This window comes from Hyaena hyaena, unplaced genomic scaffold (assembly GCF_003009895.1).
Source record: "Hyaena hyaena isolate Hyena2069 unplaced genomic scaffold, ASM300989v1 scaffold_21, whole genome shotgun sequence".
Classification (NCBI taxonomy): domain Eukaryota; kingdom Metazoa; phylum Chordata; class Mammalia; order Carnivora; family Hyaenidae; genus Hyaena; species Hyaena hyaena.
The window spans coordinates 6,062,015-6,081,232 of NW_024080653.1; the positions used below are offsets into that span (position 1 = coordinate 6,062,015).

The 19,218-nt window shown below is 56.3% G+C and overlaps 1 protein-coding gene across 4 annotated transcripts; it reads left to right on the top strand.

The window, feature by feature from the left end:
- Nucleotides 1-1,348: 1,348 nt before the first annotated feature.
- Nucleotides 1,349-18,186, top strand: NARF (nuclear prelamin A recognition factor). Of its 4 annotated transcripts, none has more exons than XM_039226369.1 (12): nucleotides 1,349-1,476; nucleotides 2,601-2,681; nucleotides 4,638-4,781; nucleotides 7,659-7,791; nucleotides 9,643-9,777; nucleotides 11,801-11,919; nucleotides 13,085-13,214; nucleotides 14,195-14,258; nucleotides 14,981-15,121; nucleotides 15,386-15,543; nucleotides 16,725-16,968; nucleotides 17,237-18,186. In XM_039226369.1, the coding sequence occupies exons 1-11, from the start codon at nucleotides 1,450-1,452 to the stop codon at nucleotides 16,964-16,966; spliced, it is 1,374 nt and encodes a 457-aa protein (XP_039082300.1). In that variant the 5' UTR covers nucleotides 1,349-1,449; the 3' UTR covers nucleotides 16,967-16,968; nucleotides 17,237-18,186. The 4 variants fall into 4 exon arrangements, with proteins under 4 accessions (XP_039082300.1, XP_039082301.1, XP_039082299.1 ...); XM_039226370.1 differs by having other exon boundaries at nucleotides 17,457-18,186; XM_039226368.1 differs by having other exon boundaries at nucleotides 16,725-18,186.
- Nucleotides 18,187-19,218: the final 1,032 nt, after the last annotated feature.

Below are 19,218 nucleotides of genomic sequence, written 5' to 3' on the forward strand. Positions count from 1 at the left end.
TGAATTAACAGAGGCATTTGTGAAAAGCTGTATGAAGCTCTAGAAATTCTGAAACGCCCTTCGGGCTGGGTTGGGGTCAGGCAGGGGCGCTCCCGGTCCACTACGCAGGCCCTCAGCCACTGCAGCAGCAGGACGGCCCAGCCAGGAGAAGGGGCCGCTCAGTGCTTTTCCACTGGACTTTCTGGTTACAATAGCCTCTGCCAACAGCCCTCTTTTCCTCAATAAACGTGCACTTCTCTCCTCTGCTTCCAGACTTGCCTATTATGGCTTTGGTGTAGCCAGCTTGGTCCCAATTACAATTCTCAGCTATTCCCAAATAAGTCCATTTTGCTGGTAAAATGGCAACTCTATTTTTTTTTGTTTTTTTGTGTTTCTTTTTTTCGTTTTTTATTTATTTCTAGGAGGGAGAGAGAGAGAGAGAGACAGCGTGAGCAGGGGAGGGTCAGAGAGAGAGGGAGTCACAGACTGAAACAGGCTCCAGGCTCTGAGCTGGCAGACAGCACAGAGCCCGACGCGGGGCTCGAACCCACGAACCGCGAGATCATGACCTGAGCGAAAGTCGGACGCTTAACCGACTAAGCCACCCAGGCGCCCCAATGGCAACTCTATTTTTAAGGTCACTAGTTGCTTTTTCTATGCTCTATGGAAGCTTTCTAGGCATGCCTCTCGTTTCTGATCATCCTGTAAGGAGCAGACACTGAGTTTGTAAAGTGTTTATTTTCATTATTGGGAGTTAAACATTTTCATCCTAGCCCCGCAGGTAGAGTCATCTCTCCCAGAAACAGGAACAGCTCTCTCTTTGTAAAGCAAGCGCCCGACCATCCACACACCTGCCGGGAGCGTCATGAGGACTCACTTCACACCCAACCTCGTGCTCCCCTAAGGCGCCACGTGGTGCGCACCCGCGCGTGCGCACTGCCACCGGTCCCGGCCTACGTGACGCGCCTCAGGGCGGCAATGGCGATGGCACGGCGGAGCCTGGAAGCGGGCTCGAGGCGGCGCCAAGCCGACGGGCCCAGCCCCCCAGGGCAACTCGGGGCCCGACTGCTAGACAGAGAGGGCCCGCGCGTCGGACCCGCACCCGGCGCGACCCGCGCGCTGCCAAAACGGGAGCTAGAACTTGCCGGGCCTCCAGGGCGCCCGCCGCACCCCGCCCCCGCGCGCTCCGATTGGTTCTGGGGCCCGGCCCGCCCCTTCCCGGAGCTCTCATTGGCTTAGGCGAAGCTGTGTGGGCTGAAGCCGCACCGCCCTTTTCTCACCTCTATTGGTTTAGTGGTGAGGCCCGTCCCTTCCCAGCACTCTCATTGGCCGAGCGGAGACGCCGGGGGTGGGGCCAGCCGGAGGCGACTACAACAAAGGGCGGCGGGCGGCGGGCGGCGGGCGTCCGTGACCGCGTCTCCCGGTGCTGCTCTCAGGCCGAGTCCCGGCCCCCCGCCTGCCCCGCTCCAGATGAAGTGTGAGCACTGCACGCGGAAGGTGGGCCCCGCGCGCTCGAGTTCGGGGGGCGGGGCGTGGGCGGCCGGCGGCTGCAGGGGGTGGGGGCCGGCCGGGCGGGGGGCCGGCCGGGCGGGGGGCCGGGTGTGCTTGGAGTCGCCCCGCCTGAGGCGGGTCAGGGCGTCGGAGGCGCCTGCAGGCGTCCGGGAGCCCTGGCGCCCCGAGCGGGCGGCGGCAGCCGCAGCGCGGTCCTGGCTCCCGGGACCCGCATCGGCCGCCCCGGCCGCCCCGGCCGCACGCGTGGTCGCGTGTCTGGCAGAAGTAGCTCGGGTGCGAACTGGATAGAGCGCGGGCGCGGGGGGTTGGGGGGCTCCGGGCGCCGCACCCGGCCAGGTGTCAGGCGACGCTTTCGGGTACCGTGTAGTTAACGTTACAGCCGGGGTCATGCTTCGTCTTTCTAGTTCTCCGTGCACTCGTCCGTGCTTCAAGATGTTTTCGAAGCCAGAAAAAGAAAACAGAAAGCAGACCAACCTCTATAACCGCTCGGGGCAGTCACAGAAGCACCTTTCTTCTGTGGATTATGGAAACCATGATCAAAACATGTTTCTGAGAGGGTTTTCTCCAACTTCCAGGCTTAGAGTAACAGCGAAACGATACAGGCCTGCAGGAAGGTCAGGGCTGGTCCTCGCTGCCCGCGCAGCCGTGGCACCCGGGACGGCCTTCCACACCTGTTTCTAGGCTGTGGGAACATAGCCGTCCGGTGCGTGAATGGGTTTTGTTTGTTTGTTTCCACAAATTGGATCATATAAATATTCCAACCCTGTTTTTTTTTTTTTTTTTTTTTACTTAACACTATACAGCAGGTGCGTTTTCAGAGCTTCACACACAGTTCTAGTTCATTGTATTCTAAATATGATGTGCGCCCTGGTAGTCGGTGTTGATTTACCTGTGGCTGCAAGGCCACGTTGCTTCCAGTTCTCAGTTACTGCGAGGGATACAGACACAGAGGAGGGGGTGTGTGTCCGTGTCTGCGAGTACGGCCACTTTTATTTTGTAGAAAAGACTTCTACGCACGAGGTTAATGGAGCAGAGAGTATGTACATCTTTTCAAATTCAGGACATCAGATTAAAAGTTGTTCTTTTATATGTTCATTTGCCTTTCCAAGGAATGTAGTAAAAAAACAAAAACCGATGACCAAGAGAATGCCTCAGTCGACGTACCAAGTCTGGGCCAGGAGAATGGAGAGGCAAGTACTTTTTCAGTCTTGTATCCTCCTGTTGTAAATGGCCGTGGCCGTCTCTGTCCTCTTTGGGGGCTCCCGTCCCCTGCACATGGTGCTGTAGGAAAAAAGGCGCTGAAGTGGTGCCCTGCTGGGGCCACACACACCAGGTTGGTCATTCTGAGGCACGTGACCCTTTGAGACAGAGGTGCCCAAGAGCCAGTCTTCTGAGAATACACGGAGCCAAAGCAAGCTGCACAGAGAACAAAGAAAAATGTTCTCATTAATTGTTTATGAGAAATAGTGGCATAGTATTTAAATTTCCAATTTTATTTAATGAAAAGCTTCATTCTGTAAAGTTGGAGTTTAGGTAAGTAATTTATAAAATAACTCCAATCTCATGATCCTGTAAGTTTAGTTTTCTAATGGCTTTTTCTCTTACTCCATTCTTGAGTGTCTAGATCCTCTTTAGCTAGTAGTAATGGTTTGTTTATTGGGTAGGGGGAGGTCGCTCTTCCCTTGAAAAGTACTGGTACCAACTTCACTAATGGGGAGCCGGCAACATGGGGGGAAGAGCAGCAGGCTGCTCTGTAGTCTTGATGTCTGGCCCGACAGGAATTAATCTCGTCCCTCCCGTACCAGCACCGCTCTGAGGTCCGGCGGCCGTAGGGCTCGCAAGCCGTGGATGAGAACGGCACGCAGGGGGCAAAGGTGGAAGAAGCAGAGAATGCCTGGTGCCCCCACACCCACACTCTGGCCACATCACCGTGGACAGACATCTGACCCTGGGAGCTCCACTTTCCTTATCAGTGAGCTGGGGAGTCCAGTTACTTCCCTCCCAGGGCTGTGGTGAGACAGAGATAAGGTGTGCATACAGCCTCAGCGGGCACCCTGCCAGCACGGTGGGTGGTACCCCCTTACAGTGAGCAGGTCAGGGATGGGGTGCACTCTCCAGGCACAGGAGAGGTGTGGACAGAGTGCTCTGGGGGAGGGGCACTGGGAGCCATTGAGGGTGTCTGGGTGAGGGGATGGAGCATATGTGTGTTTGGGGGCAGGTGATGGAGGCAGGTGGCTTAAGGTGGCGAGAGCAGGGGAGAATGAAGGAGACAGGTGGTGGGCCTGGGCAGGCCGGCCAGACTGGCAAAAGCAGGAAAGACGGTGCAGCGCAGGAAGGAAAGGGCTGTTCAGGTTCCACAGACGCCGAGCTTTCTGTGGGATGGCAGGGAGAGTGCCCTGCTGGAGGCGAAGACTAGAGAGGCGTTGGGGGTAGGGGAGCTGGCACCGCTCTAGAAGGTGAGGCTGATTGGAGAGGCACATGTTAGGAGACGGGAGGGAGGGGAAGGGACCAGACCTGGCCCAGGAGAGCCTGCAGTAAGGACTGGGTGGCGCACTGGACCAGGCACAGGGCACAGCGCACTCACAGACACCCCCCCAGGCACGGAGGGGCCGGATTCTCGGTGTAGCACAGAGGTATCTATTAGGCACCGGCTGTGTGCCAGGGCATGGGCTCTAGACCCTTGGAGTGGCAGCTCTGCCCCCCACCCCCCGCCAGGAGCACATTAGAAGTGCAAACTCTGAGGCCCCGTTTGGAACCCCTGAGGCTGCGGGCTTCGATGGGAGCCGTGGGCCCTGGTGAGCTCACCCGGCAGGCACAGAGCAGGCGCAGAGCAGGATTTCTGAGGGGCAGCACGGGGGGGACCCAGGGAGGCCAAGGGCCGGGCCAGCTCCCAAGACACAGGGATGGAGATGTCTTCCCACCACACGACAGTGCTGTCCTGCTACCCCTCCGCTGTCATCTGTGTGACTCCCTGGTGTCACTGTGGCCTGTTCTGCGCCCCTCCAGCCCCGGGAGCTGCAGGCCTGGCTCTGTTGTCTGAGGGGGTCCATGTCCTGTGCTGGTGTCATGCTGTCACTCCCCCTAGAGAAGCACGTGATAGAGTTTTTACTGAAGAATCAGACCAAAACCTCATCTTTCTTTTGTAGAAGGGAGAATTCCATAAGTTGGCTGATGCCAAGATATTTCTGAGTGACTGCCTGGCGTGCGACAGCTGTGTGACTGCGGAGGAAGGGCTCCAGGTTTCCCAGCAGAACGCCAAGGACTTCTTTCGAGTTCTGAACCTTAATAAGGTAGGGCTTCCGGGCCACTTGCCAGTGCTGCGGCCCCGGGGAGGCCGGTGGGACGAGCCGTGGGCGCCCCTGCTGGGGTCCAGGGCACGCGGCCTGACCTGGCCCTGTGTCCCCTGCCTGACTCCACCCTCTCCAGAGCCAGCCACCAGCCAGAACGATCTCCGCCCAGGGACATACTCCCTCACTGCCGTGGAATGAGGCGAGGTCCCCAAGGTCCCCGGTCTGTTCTCAGAGGCGGGGTCCTGGGGTGATGGGCTCATCAGGCTGGGGCAGCGCTGCGGTCCCCCAGCTGCCCTGTAGACCTGTGTCCCTCAGCTGTGAGCCGTGGCTTTCCTGACAGGAAGACAGGTGAAAGGAAGGGCTGGGGAGGCAGAGCGGCTGGAAGGCAAACCTGGGTCTGCCTCTCGCTCCCAGTGCTTCTCAGCACAGTCACAGCCCGCCCTGCGCCCCCATCAAGGCAGCACGCGCTGTGCCCGAGCGGGGCAGAGGTGGGAGGACCATGGCTACCATAGCCCAGGGCGGGGCCAAGCAATGTCTCCATGTTCCCCTCCCCTGCGGCCTGTTCCTGGGTGTGTCCTTCAGCGTTTTTAGGGCACAGTTTCAGATAGAAACATGTGCTGGGTTGTCCGCATGGTGTCTGTCCGTTCCCTTCCTGCCGATCGCTCCCTGGGAGGTCGGTGAGCAAGCAGCGGATGGACTTTGAGCCAGGAGACCTCGCCCTGTCTGCCCGGTCGCTGCCTGCTCACCCTTGTCCTTCTCCCAGCAAAGCGGCTTCAGCCGTCTTATTACACTGAACAGACTCGACTCACTTATGATGCAGCTGAATCCCCCTCCCCGCACACACACGCTGGCACATTCTACAGAACAACGGGCTTCTAATTCTGTAGGGGTGGTGCTGTTTGCCAGAATGCCCTTAAGAGTGGCCATCTCCCTTTATGCTCCCACAAGTCATAGGTGAGAATACCCATGTCCCACTGTCATGACCACCCTTGCTCTCAAACTCACAATGTTTTCCCAGGGTGATCACTAGAAAGTCCCAATTGCATTTTCTTGATCGTTGGTGAGGCTGAAGAGCTTTAACATGTTCATTGACCGTATTGTATGCCGTCTGTTCATAGCTCTGTTAGTTCAAGACTACACTCAGCCTCCAGCTGTTTAACAGCTTGGAGGGCGGTCCCCTCACGTAGATAAGTCCGGAGGCAGCCGGCCCCAGCCCCCCGACCCCCTCGCAGCACCCCAGGCCCCAGCTTACACAGCACAGGCGATTTCCCGCGGACTGAGCTTGTCACGTAGTGTGTGCTCACACTCCGTCACGCTTGAGTCACAGTGTAGAGCGCTCTCGCCTCACTAGCTTTTCATTTGCGTCGTCACCAGAAGGCCTTTCGTACTGTGAGACGTACGTATGGTATTAGGTTCCATTTTAACGGCCCCGGTCTCTGGTAGGCCCCGACTTCCCTTTGCTCTGCGATCTCACCTTTCTTGGCTGACTTTGTACTATTGGGTATTAACTGGGGGACTTGGACACGAGTTGCATTGAGTTGATAGGTTATTGAAGGGAAGTTTGTGTTCTACTGAATACTCTTTTCATCCATGATCGTGGTTTGTGTCTCCGGTTAGGCTGTGTGATCCCACGAGTGTTTTTGTTGAGTCTTCTTTCTTTATAACTATAACTTGTTCTTGGTGGGACTGGGGCTCTGTGGCTGTTTTGTTACATGTACTGCATCTTAGCCTATTAAATTCTGTATCACTGATTTTGTTGGTGTGGAAAGCTGTTGGTTTTCATGTATCTTTCATACGTAGCTATTTTGTAAGCTTGATATTCTAGTTTCCTAGATTACTTCGAATTTTCTAGGTGTGTTGTCTCCCAATGATAACTTTTTTTTTAAGTTTGTTTTGAGAGGCACACACAGCATGAGTGGGGGAGGGACAGAGAGAGAGAGAGAGAGAGAGAGAGACAGACCCAAGCAGCCTCCACACTGTCGGCACAGAGCCCAAGGCAGGGCTTGAACTCCTGAAACTGCTGTGTCCCTAACAACAGCTTGAGTGGCTGACTCAACCAACCCAGAATGTACTTCCAGTTTCACAAAATAACCATTTCCTTATGATTTATGCCAGTGAGTTGGGGACCCATTTTCTGCAACTGAAATGCTGACTGCTATGGGTATCTACCAGAAATTTCTGCAAACATCTATATACTAGTACAACTTCATAAGCATTTCCACTGAGGTCTGAGTCAAGATACAAGTACCATTTATCACCACTTTATCAGAGATTGAGTTAAAGGTCCTAGACAACACATTTAGAAAAAGAAATCAGAGCTGTGTTAGATGACGTAAAAGTTATCATTGGGAGGGGCACCTGGGTGGCTCAATTGGTTAAATGTCTGACTCTTGATTTCAGCTCAGGTCATGATCTTATAGTTTGTGGGACAGCACGGAGCCTGCTTGCGTGTCTCTCTCTCTCTCTCTCTCTCTCTCAAAAAATAAACATTAAAAAATCTAATTGATGAAATCTCTTAGGATGTACCTTTTTTTATTATTATTAGAGAGAAAGCATGAGCAGGGGACAAGGGGCAGAGGGAGAGAGACTCTCAGGCAGGCTCCATGGTCAGTGCAGAGCCCCACAGGGGGCTTGATCTCACAACTATGAGATCATGACCTGAGCCAAAATCAAGAGTCAGGCGCCTAACTGACTGAGCGCCCCCCCGGCATCCCAGGATGTCATACTCTTTAATCCCAATTTTTTCCCATTTCCTTAATTATACTTACTAGTACATGCATATTTAGGAGTCTGTTCACAGAACATCTGTGACATTCTTTTCTGTTTATTATAGTGTTTTGTTTTACTTCTATACTCCCTCTCCTCTGATTCTTCCAGAAATGTGATACCTCACAGCACAAGGTGCTGGTAGTGTCGGTGTGTCCTCAGTCTCTGCCTTACTTTGCTGCCAAATTCCGCCTCAGTGTGACGGATGCATCCAGAAGACTCTGCGGCTTCCTCAAAAGTCTTGGTGAGACTCCTTGATACTGTTTGTGCATTTATGATGCCAGTTTAGAGCTGCCCTTTGGGCCTCCGAGTTCAGCTTGAAGGGGCACAGCATCGACCAGATTTTCCGTGAACATCTCAAGGAACATAGGAGGAGACCCTGCGGGCATCCCTCACCCGTTCTGCACAGACAGATGTTGCGTGATGCCTGCGGCTGGCCCTCCAGGAGCAGCAAGGGATGGGGTGGCCTGGGACATGTTGGAGCTTCCAGCACCCCCCACCCCGGAGCGTCTGCCACCCCGTGTGTCCTTGTGCACATGACCGCCAGGTTGCCTCAGGAGAGGGGGTCTGGGGCCGTTTGCCAACATGAATTTCTGGTTTTCTGTAGTGGCTTTGAAAGACCTAAGCGCATGGAGATTCCTAATAAAATAAGGTGCCGCTCAGAATAAAGACGGCCGCCCCCTTGGAGCGCTGGATGCGGCCCGGGGTCCCCGAGCACCGCCCGCTGCCAACAGGGCCACGGCTGTGCGCACAGATCTAGTTAACTCCTTCACGCTTGCGGTCTGAGAGCGCGCAGGTCAGCTCGGCCTTACCAAAGACCAGGGTTATTACATACTCTATCTTCTCACGGAGAAAGGCCCTACTTTGGGGGGAAACTTTTTTTTTTAAGCTTGTTTATTTTGAGAGAGATTTAGAGCCTGGGGGTGGGGGTGGGTAGAGAGAGAGGGAGAGAGAGAATCTCAAGCAGGCTTCATATTGTCAGTGCAGAGCCAGACACGGAACTCCACCATACGAGCCACGAGATCATGACCTGAGCCGACATCAAGAGTCGGACACTTAACCGACAGCCACCCAGGCACCACCACTTGTGGGAGAATTTTTTTTTTAATTTTTAATGTTTTATTTATTTTTGAAAGAAGAGACTTTTTTTTTTTTTTTTTTTTTGAGAGAGAGACAGAGTGGGAGCAGTGCAGGAGCAGAGAGGGAGACACAGAATCGGAAGCAGGCTCCAGGCTCCAAGCTGTCGGCACAGAGCCAAACGTAGGGCTTGAATCCACAAACCTCAAGATCATGACTTGAGCCGAAGTCAGACGCTCAACCGACTGAGCCAACCAGGTGCCACTTGCAGAAATAGAAAAAGAAAATATTGGGTAAACTATTTAAGGAAAAAATAAAAATAATAATAAAAAAATAAAAGAACAATAAAAGAAAATATTGGGTATTATGTCTTCATAAAACATGTTTGTACTGAAACTGATTTAAGGTAATACTTCAAACCATAAGATGAAGCTTATCTTTATAATGTCTCTACTTAGGAATAACCGTTTGCTTTTAAGATTTAGATTAGCTGCAGATATTAAAGTTACTTTAACTTACTTTGTTGTAATTATTAAAAATATTCTCGTGTCCTGCTTATGTGGCCATATTAAGAACTTTTATTTCAAAAAGATAGCTAAAAAAAAAAAAGGATAGCTAGTTACAAATCAGCGTAAAGATTACAGCCATCAGCAAGGTATGGCTTGCCGATTTACTCGTTTATTTGCAAGATATCAAGGATCATCACAGACTGAAATTTAGCCATTGATTGGAGGAAAGTGGTGCTGGTATCTTGGAATATTCTGTTACTTTTACTACGGGCCACCCTGAAGTGTTTCTGCAGCTGTAGAGCGACAACGCATGGATGTTACTGTGGAAAGAGATGTGTGTTTATTGTTTCCGGGAAAAGTTCAGGCACAGTCCCGGGCTTCTGCAGGAGTGAGGCAGGTTCGGAGGCAAGAGTGAGGGAGACAGGGCAGGGGTGCCGTGGAGTCTGATCTTCGAGTCTCCCGCCTCTTGCAGGGCAAGAGAAGCTCCATGCCCCCCTCTTTCTCTGCAGGGGTGCACTATGTCTTTGATATGACAATAGCTGCGGACTTCAGCATCCTGGAGAGTCAGAAGGAATTTGTGCGTCGCTACCGGCAGCACAGTGAGGAGGAGCCCGCACTGCCCATGCTCAGCTCCGCCTGCCCGGGTGAGCGCCCAGAGCCAGCTGCCGCCGCCGTCGGCCTGAGGCGACCGTTCTCGTGGGTCTGCACTGGGGGCAGGAGAGGAGGTGGGGAGGTCAGAGGTCCCCGCACCCTGGGCTTTCTGGACCAGGAGGGAGTGAAGGGCCGGCGGGTCCCCAGCAGGTCCGCCTGAACCCCCTCCCCCCAACTCCATCACTCGGCCACTGGCTGACGCAGACCAGCCCCCACCCCCCATCCAGCCTGATATTTGCTGCATTCAGAGTTTCAAGCTGTTCAAGTCTGTTTACGTGTAGGTTTGGAGCTTCTAGAATGTTCTTCCTAGATAATGATTCAGTTTCTTTTTAGAGTTCTTTCTACCAAAGTGTGTCAGAATTATAAGCAGTTCAGCTTTATACCACCTCTCAAATTGAGGGAGAAGAGGTGAGATTTGGTTTAAAACTAACCCTCTTCTACGACTGGCATTGTCATGTTTGCTTCCCTGTGACAAGGTGAGGAAACTGAAGCAACATCAAGATCAGGTGTTGTGCGTGGCAGACGGAATCGGGGTCGTGGGGGCCCGTGCTGGCTCGTGGGACTCCCAGGTCCTGGGGCGCCTTTGCCACCCACAGCCTGATGGAACGCCTCCTGCTGGGTGTGCCCAGCACCCAGCACAGTATCTGCAGGCCACTGCTCCGAGCACGTCCCCTCGCCCCAACCCGTCCGTGGTCTGACGAGGAAAGTGCCAGCACCCAGGAAGGACGTAGGTGCTGCTGTGAAGCCAACAGCAGCTCCTCTGTCGTGCTGTCTCCGGAGGAGATGAAAGGAGCCCTCAGGAAAGTAGCCTGTCTGGTTTCAGATGCAGGAGCCATGCTCCTGCTCGGCCCTCTTCCCCCCAGGCCGGGCATCCTCCGTGGGCCCTGCTTACCTCCTGGCGTCCTGCCTGCCGTTGTGGGGCGCCCCTGGCCAGCGCCCAGCAGCCTGCCCGCAGCCTGGGGACGCCACCTGCCTGGGTGCCGTGTCTCGAGCTGCTGGCCTTGGCACTGAGGCCGGGGGCAGGGCCTTGGGTCCCCAAAGGTGCCACTGTGTTTGGTGGCTTTTTGTCTTGATGCTTGGAGGCTGGGATGAGGAGAGCCCTCCTCCGGGGCCCCCTCTCCTGGGGCTTCTGGGGACAGCCGCGGGCATTCCCGGCCTGTAGGTGACGGCGGGGGGTTAAGTTTATTCGGACGGGATTGTCCTGCCAACTGGTGCCTGCCACTCCTCCCTGCCAGGGGTGGTCAGGGGGCGGTGGCCGGCTGTCCCCGGGGTCTGATAAGCAGCTCATCGCCAGGCACCTATGCTCCCGTGTGCTGTGGTGGGCGAGCCCGGCTGGGGTCAGGCCTCTCGCCAGGCTGTGCCCAGCGGGAGAAGGATGCGTGCTGCTGGCTGTGTGGCTCACTGACCTCTCGGACCCCTGTCACCCCTGGAGACCATAGCAGGAGGGTGACCCCCAGGAGCACAGTAGGCGTCAGCCACTTGGGGAATGCTTGGTACCGTGCTGGGCACAGAGTAAGTGGACAGCTCGTGTCCTGTCACTGGGGCGTGTGAGACCCTCGTGTGTCCTCACCCTAACAAGTGAGCAGCTGCTGGCTGTTCACTTCCAGCAGGTGAGCGAAACGGGTGGGCTCTGTTGCTGATGCTCCATCTGAGCACAGCCGGCGGCAAGGGCAGCGTCGTGGCCGCGGGGAGCAGGGCCCAACCCCCTGGGGCGCTGTCGTGTGGCTGCTTCTCTAAGCTCGTTCTCCTCTGGGGGACCCGCCATGCCAGTTTTCACCTTCCACTCCACACTCTCTGGTCCAACCGGCAGGGCCGTCCTCCCGTCCAGGCACAGGCAGCTGGGATCCCCAGGGGGCACCTGGCCAGGGATCTGCCGCAAGCTCCTAGGGAGGTCAGGAGAGGGTGTCTGGCGTGACCCCAAGTGACGGGGTCTGGGAGCTCCGAATTCCTCACGTGTGACCGAAAGCAGGAGGAAGCCACTGTGAGGAGCTGACCGGGGGCCCGTTCTCTCCCCAGGCTGGGTCCGATATGCTGAGCGGGTGCTGGGCCACCCTGTCACCCCCCACCTCTGCACTGCCAAGTCTCCCCAGCAGATCATGGGCTCTCTGGTGAAGGATTACTTCGCCAGACGGCAGGTAAGCCAGCCTTCTCCCAGGAGATGGGGGGAGTGTCCCCACCACGCATGACCAGGGTGGTGTCCGACCCAGGCTGAGTGGAAATGCTGCCCGTCCTGCTAAGGGGAGGCCCTGGCCTGTGCCCCAGACCACAGAGAGCATCGGCCTGACTGTCTTAGCCGCTCCTGCCTTCACGGGACAGGAAATCTCCCAGCCAGGCTCCTGAAGGCCAGCCCACGTCCCTCAGCTGCCCTGGGTCCCCCACCGTGGATGGCGCCCCACCTTCAGCTGGTCCCCGTGCTGTCCCTCCCCCTGCATGCCGTCCAGGGGCACCTTGGGAGCCTGGCAGAGGCCAGGCCTGGGTCCTCCCGGAGGCCCCTGACACTCCCACGCCGCCCAGGACGTGGCCCCTCCCGTGGCCTGCTCTCCAGGGAGCCAGCGAGGCCCGGCCCTGCGGGAACTGGAGAACACAGCGAAACTAGGAATCCCCCAGACCCACAGCCCATTTCAGGAAGCCTCATCCTCGTTAATTGAGCAGTGGGAATGTTCCCTTTCCACTGCTTCGCTCATAACATCCCTGAAGTTTGTGGATCGTAAGTGTGATGTCAGCGTGTACGCGTTCACTTTGAGGACAGAAAAATGAACTATGGGACTGCCCTACCCCCACTGTTAGGGGGCGTCCAGGAGTTTCCCCGTCCTGTGGGCCTGCTGAGGGCCGGCCAGGCATCCTCCTCAGATTCGCCCCAAGGAGGGTCTTTCCACAAAGGCCTCTCCACAAAGGTCACTCACCAACTGCCTTTTCCTGGTGTGGCCACCAATTCCGGCTCAGCTGTAGGTGCCGGAGGGGCAGCTCAGATAGGTGTCACTTGGGAAGTTTCCAGAAGGTCCCAAGGTAAACCAGCCAGCCGTTCAGCAACCATCCAGCAGTGGCTTTTTCTTAACCATGTTGGTCACCGTATGCACAGTTTAGGGGGAAACAGGTTCTGCTTTCCGCAGCTCTTCCCTGGGCCTTAGGGACTCTGGGTGAAACCACCTGGGTCTCCAGGGCATGGTCCCCCCATGCAGCTGGGAGGCAGGCACAGGTCGGAACTTGGTCTGAGGAAATACCTGGAGGGTGTTGTGGGCACCAGCATGCAGCTCCCCTCACTTCCCACAGCCCCTACCTGAATCTGCTCTTTCTCCCCAGAACCTGTCCCCAGACCAGATTTTCCACGTTATCGTGGCCCCTTGCTATGATAGGAAACTGGAGGCCCTTCGAGAAGACGTTCCCACAGCTTCGCATGGCTCCCGGGGTGCTGACTGCGTACTAACCTCAGGTGAGGGGGTGGACAGATTTGGGGACTCTCGGGGCCTCTGGCCAGTCGTCCTCTGAGGTCATGACAAGCCCACCGAGGGCCGGGCTGCTGGAAAGTGGAGAGGGGCAGCGCTCACGCAGCATGGAAAAGTCGTGTGGGAGCCCAGAGGCTTTGCCCACAAACCAAACCTGCATCCGGAGATGGGGCGGGGACCCATGGGGTCCCCTGTGTGCCGGGACCTGTGTGCCAGGGTGGCCATGGGTCCCTGGCGTCCTCCAGGACCCTTCCACTGAACATCACAGTCAGGGGGTGGCTTATGTCTGCTGAACCCACGTGGGTGTACTTTCGGCCGTCTCTGGGGGGCCAGTGACTCCCGGACGTGGGTCCCCTGACCTGAAACTCCAGCATGAGGACCTCCGTGCTCTGGGGGGAGGGAGACAGGACGGCCCCCAGCAGCCAAGGAAGGGGGCCGAGGGCGCCTGCTTGCCTGTTAGATGGTGGATTTTCCTGAGATGCAGAGTCAGTTGTACTCTCGTGCTCAGACGTTGAGTCCTCTCACGCGCACAGGACACCAGGCAGCCGATGGAAACGTTAGCTGTTTCCAGCAAAGGTTTCTGGGGGCCATTGTGTGGAGGGAAGTAGGAGACGGTTCCGATTCTCAGCTCATCTCTTTGCATACAATCAGATGCCACGTAACCGCAGCCACTGTGTCTCGGTCATCTGTCCACAGGAGGCTGTGTGCAAAACATTTCTGCTTCAGAAACAGAAACGTGGAGAGATTGCAAAACCCCCCATTTCAAGGGCAGAAGGAAGCATTAGACTCTACTTTCACACTTTATCAGAGTTTTTCATTTTATTGGTATTACATCGCACTAGAGCTGAGCTCTGAGAGTGAGGGCACACAGGGTCACCTTAACAGGGTTTCCAGTGAGGGAGAGGATTCCGGAAACAGCTCCTGAGGAGGGCTTGCACGGTGCCTCACGCCCTTTCCTTGTCTGCAGGTGAAATTGTTCAGATAATGGAGCAAAGTGACCTCGTGGCAAAAGACACTGCCGTTGACACTCTGTAAGTGACTTTTGCAGGGAGGGGCACCTTGCGGGGGGAGCCTCCTGTGTGAGGCCACATGCAGCCAGGGGATAGAGGGCGAGGGGCTCCTAACCTGTGTTGCCGCTCAGCCCTCACCACAACCCGCTCTTTCCCGCTCTTCTATGGGACATGGGCGGGGCCTGGTGGGAGATGCCACTGGGGGGTGGTTTCCATGGTGATGTTTACATGCCAGCTCCATTTCTGAATGTCACGTGTTCCCAACATTGAACATCTGGACCTGCCCAAGGCTGGGTCACCTGGGAAGAGCGGCTCCCTCGGGCTCCACGCAGGGCGCATGTGGGCCACTTAGCAGGCCAGGCCCTTTCATGGAAGGTTGTCCTGAGGTTTACAGAGTTTAGTCAGCTGGCTGCAGCGCCTATGGCCAGAGCCTGCGCTTGTTACCTGTCCCTGCTGGGGAACATGCATACGCTCCCGAGTGGCCCAGAGATTCCTAGCTCTGTCCCCAAGTGTTGGGGTTCGGCGGGGGGGGGTCATACCTGATGCGGGTGCACTGGGTGGAGCTCTGCCTGCTGCTATGTCTTTCCAGATTATAGGTGGGACTTGGACTGATCATTAAAACTCGGTAACGTGAGACTGTCGCCCCAAAGTACAAATGTCTATACAGAATTCCTCTCTTCGTGGGGATCATAAGACTTCAGAAGTCTGATTTAATCTTGCTGTTGCTCTTCCTCCCTGGGAAGGTTTGGAGGCCTGAACGAGGAGGAGGAGGTGAGGCGCCATGACGGAGCCAGCTCCGACGGGTACCTGGCGCACGTCTTCAGACACGCAGCCAAGCAGCTGTTCGAAGAGGACGTCAGGGAGGTCACCTACCGCACCCTGAGGTCTGCCTGTGTGGGCAGCACTGCTGTCCGGGGCAGACTGCCCAGGCCAGCCATGCGTGCATGCGTGTGTGTCTGGGTGTGTGTGAGTTGGGGTGGGGGGCTGTCCTAGGTACAGGGTGTAGAACAGCCAAGATCAAAAAGCCTTCTTTGGTTTTGTTCACAGATTTTTCGTTTTGCTAACATTTTAAACTTAGATTTGAAAATGACTGTCAAGCCCCAGAGGAAGGACTCTATAGATGAAAATCCATTTTGTTCACCTTATAGGAACAAAGACTTCCAGGAGGTTACCCTCGAAAAGAACGGGGAGGTTCTGTTACGCTTTGCTGCTGCATACGGCTTTCGAAACATCCAGAAAGTGGTTCTGAAACTGAAGAAGGGCAAGTTCCCGTACCACTTTGTGGAAGTGCTCGCCTGTGCCGGGGGTAAGGCACGGGGGCTCCGCCCACAGCCCCAGAGGAGACAGGCCCGCGCAGGCTGCCCCAGACCTCGTGGGGTGTGGACACTGTCCTGCTTGTTGACACCGTGGTCCCTGTCCTTCCCTCACCACAGGGCAGAAAAGCCAGGTGTCCCCTTAGAAAAGCCCTGGGACATAGTCCCAGAGAAGAGCAGCACCAGGGGAGAGCTTGCTCTCAGTCCCGGAGGCCCCATCTGCGGCCGGGTTCTGTCCCCAGGGGACAGGGGGACCCACGTGAGAGACCGAGGCCAACAAGAGGGGCCAGGGCAGGGGTCCCACATCAGAGGCCATGGACTTGCTGGTGCCCCGGGTGTGGGTGTCAGGGGAGAGGATCCTGTGGCCTCCGCGTGGCGGTGGGACCACCAGTGCTCTGAGTGGGGAAGGCCTACAAGATTCGAACCTGCCTGCAGAGATGAGGCATGGCTAGGGTGCTGGTGAAAACCCACCGGCATCTGGGGAGGGGCGCGGGGGCTGGGGTCTGAGGAGAGGAGCAGACCCTGGGAGAGTGGGCAGGGTCCTCACCCAGGCTGAGTGTCTCCGAGATTTGAGGTCAAAAGTGCAGCTGCTGGGTGCTGCCAACGGATAGGTGGAGGGGGGCTTGACCAGGGAGGAAATTTGCTCCAAATTCTTTTAAATGAATCTAATCCTACAAATCATGACATCATCTAATACATCTGGGGGTACGTGGGAGGCACACCCTTTATCTGGGCCGTGGTGCTTGGGTGAGTGGGCTCCTGTGCAGGCTCACGGGTTCCGTCCCCTCCCCAGTGCCACTGGATGATGACCAGCGCCCGGAGGCTTTACGAGACAGCAGTGGCGTGGCTGCCCATTAGCGACTGTCATGCTCTTCTGGTTCTGATGAATTTCAAGAGAAACCAGAAGTTCAGATTCGCATACACAGCCATCTAGTTCTAAAGGTTGGCAAGTTATTCGGTTTTAGGTAAAAATCGTTTCCTGGGTACCGTGCGTAGGTAAGAACAGGAAGCATATGGGGCTGTGAGCCTGCAACCTGGTGTTCTTGAGAGTCTGGGGTCCGGCTCCAGGCTCTGGCCACAGGACGCCGCACACAGCTGTCGGTCCTCTCCTGCTTCAGAACCACTCCCTCTGATGCAGAGGAGGAAAAGCATAAGCTCCTTGCTTGTCTTTCAGGGTGTTTAAACGGCAGAGGTCAAGCCCAGACGGAGGATGGGCGTGCGGACAAGGCGCTGCTGCGGCAGATGGAGGGCAAGTACGCGGGTGTCCCCGTGCGGCCCCCCGAGAGCAGCGCCCATGTGCAGGAGCTGTACCAGGAGTGGCTGGACGGGGCCGACTCCCCCAGAGTCCGGGAGGCGCTGCACACCGTGTACCAGCGCCCGGGACTCCCTGCCGCCAGCCGAGACATCAAGTGGTAAAGGTGGGCAAGGAGGCAGCCCCGCCAGCTGCCCAGGGAGGGAGCCGCTGCGGGAAAGCCGCTCTGCCCCTCAGTCATTCTGTGCTTTCCGGAGCTCTCTCCCCATGTCTCGGTGGCTCCCTCCCTCGGTCTGACGTGGTGCTATCTTCGTAATGTGTGCGACTGGCATATTTGAAAACGAGAGAAGGATTGCCCCAATTTAATATCCTTTTATCTTAAGACTGGAAAATATCCCAAAGAACAAAAACAGAGACAGACTACTATCTTTTAGGCTTAAAAAAAATCTAAAAAGTGTCCTGTGAAGAGCTTAGACCCCAGAAGTTGAGATTCGTGGGCCTCAGAGCGACTTGACGTGGAAATAAAGACAGGAGGCAGGCAGGCTGCGGGGTGGTGGGGCCACGGCCCATGGTCTGCCCACCTTGGCTATTACTTTACTCACGTTATTCCTGAAAACGTTTTTGCCAGAACGTGAATAAATTGCATCCTTTCAGAATTGGGGGCTCGCGTACGAAGCTGGATTTCCGGATGTTCTGGTAGCTTGGGCCACGTTCCTCGCCACCGCGATTGTCAGAGATGATAGCAGCTGCCTCCTGGGACCAGACCCCTAAACCAGGGGCCCCAGACTTGCACTTTTACATTCAGCCTCTAAGGAGAACTCCCATTGAGGCCGGGGAGGCCTGGCAAGGGGGACAGAAAGATGGAGGACAGACAGGCTGCCTCGCTCAGGCCAGGGTGTGTGATCGGGAGGCGGCTGCCTCAGTCCCTCCCCAGCAAGGTTAGCAGGGGGCAGCCTTGCCCCAACCTTTGCGCCTCGAGGGACCGTCATCGGGCAGCCTGCGCCGCTCCTGTGAGCGCCTTAAGGAACAGAACACAATTTACCTACAATACCAACAAAGGCTGGTAAGCAGCCAGAAACCTCCAGAACTGGCACGCCACATCTGGGCTCGGCATCCAAAGGAAAGACCTCTGCGAATGGCCTGAGTTTAGATTTTCAAAGCACTTGGATTTGGTTAACACGAGTGATGATGATCCTCGTGAGCCCTCCGTGCCGTCACGCCGCGCCGGGCTCCGTTTCCATCGTGTTCCATATCATGCCCGTACGCCTGTCCGGGTTGATAGCCGGATGGTGTGTGAAATTGTACATTTTTCCTTTCAGTCTGTTCATAATCGAGGTTCATCCTCCATGGTGACTGATTGCGGAATAAACAGTTGAAGAACGTGTCTGAGTGTGGAGAGCGTGTGAGGCAGGCTCCTCCCCGCCAGCGCCTGGGCCACCTCCCGGGCTGCGCGCCCCCTCGTCCTGCCATGTGCTTCTCCACCCGGCACCTGGCCCAGAGCGGGAGTGCTGTCCTGGGTCTCAGTGGGCCCAGGAAGCCACGAGTCCGGTGTGGGGACTGCGCCTCTCGCTTCAAAAGCCGTCTCTTCCAGCTACAGCAAAGCCCCCTGGTGGCCAGGGTGCTGGATGCCAGACCGGGTGTGATCGCGCGAGGTGTGGGGTCTCATCCGCAGCACATCTTGGGGTTATGGCCACGTTCGTCCTAACTCCAGCCCTACGTGCAGAGAAGAGGGGGCGACCCCACAGTCAAGCTGGTGCGCAGATGTCTGGTGGGTACTGGTGGGTCCCAGTGTGAGGAGGAGGGCAGAGTCCAGATTCGTGGCGCACCTGGGAGCTGCTTTACAGGCATTGGCTGTGGTGCTGCTAGTGCCTCCCATGGACCGTGACCACGTCCAGCAGGTTTGCGTGCGTGGTGGCCGTCCTGAATACCTCTGCCCTCCAGGGCCCTGCAGAGCCCAGATTTTTCCACTGCATTCCCACCTGGCCTTAGCACTTGGGCCAATCCCAGCCAGCGTAGACCCTGGTCCTTCCTCCTCAGCTCTGCTGGAGTGCGGACTGGAACTTAGCCATTGTCTACACCATCAGTTTGATGCTGGCCTGGTGTGGAGCAGGGGCACTGCCTGTGCGCCGGTCCCGTGCTGCTGCCCTGATGCTGTTCTCTGACCTCAGCCGCTGCCCCAGAGCTGAGCGACTGGCTTTTGGACACTTGGCTTCAGTGAAAAGGCCATATCTTCACATGGAGGCCAGGCCAGATGTTTTAGGGAGGGGGATGCGCCCCACAGGCAGCTCACTTCACAGGCCACTTGGCCACCAAACATGGGCTCCCTCATGTCAGGGGCCCAAACTTGGTGACTGCATTTCCCAATCAGGAACAGGCAGAGCAGTTAGAACAGATCTTTTTATAGGGAAACCTCTAC

What these genes read in the sequence shown, in the direction of transcription:
- NARF (XM_039226368.1), top strand. Translation starts at nt 1,450, where the DNA reads ATGAAGTGTGAGCACTGCACGCGGAAG. An exon ending in GTGAGCACTGCACGCGGAAG is followed by an intron (nt 1,477 to 2,600) that starts GTGGGCCCCGCG and finishes TGCCTTTCCAAG; the next exon opens with GAATGTAGTAAAAAAACAAA. An exon ending in GCTCAGCTCCGCCTGCCCGG is followed by an intron (nt 9,778 to 11,800) that starts GTGAGCGCCCAG and finishes TTCTCTCCCCAG; the next exon opens with GCTGGGTCCGATATGCTGAG.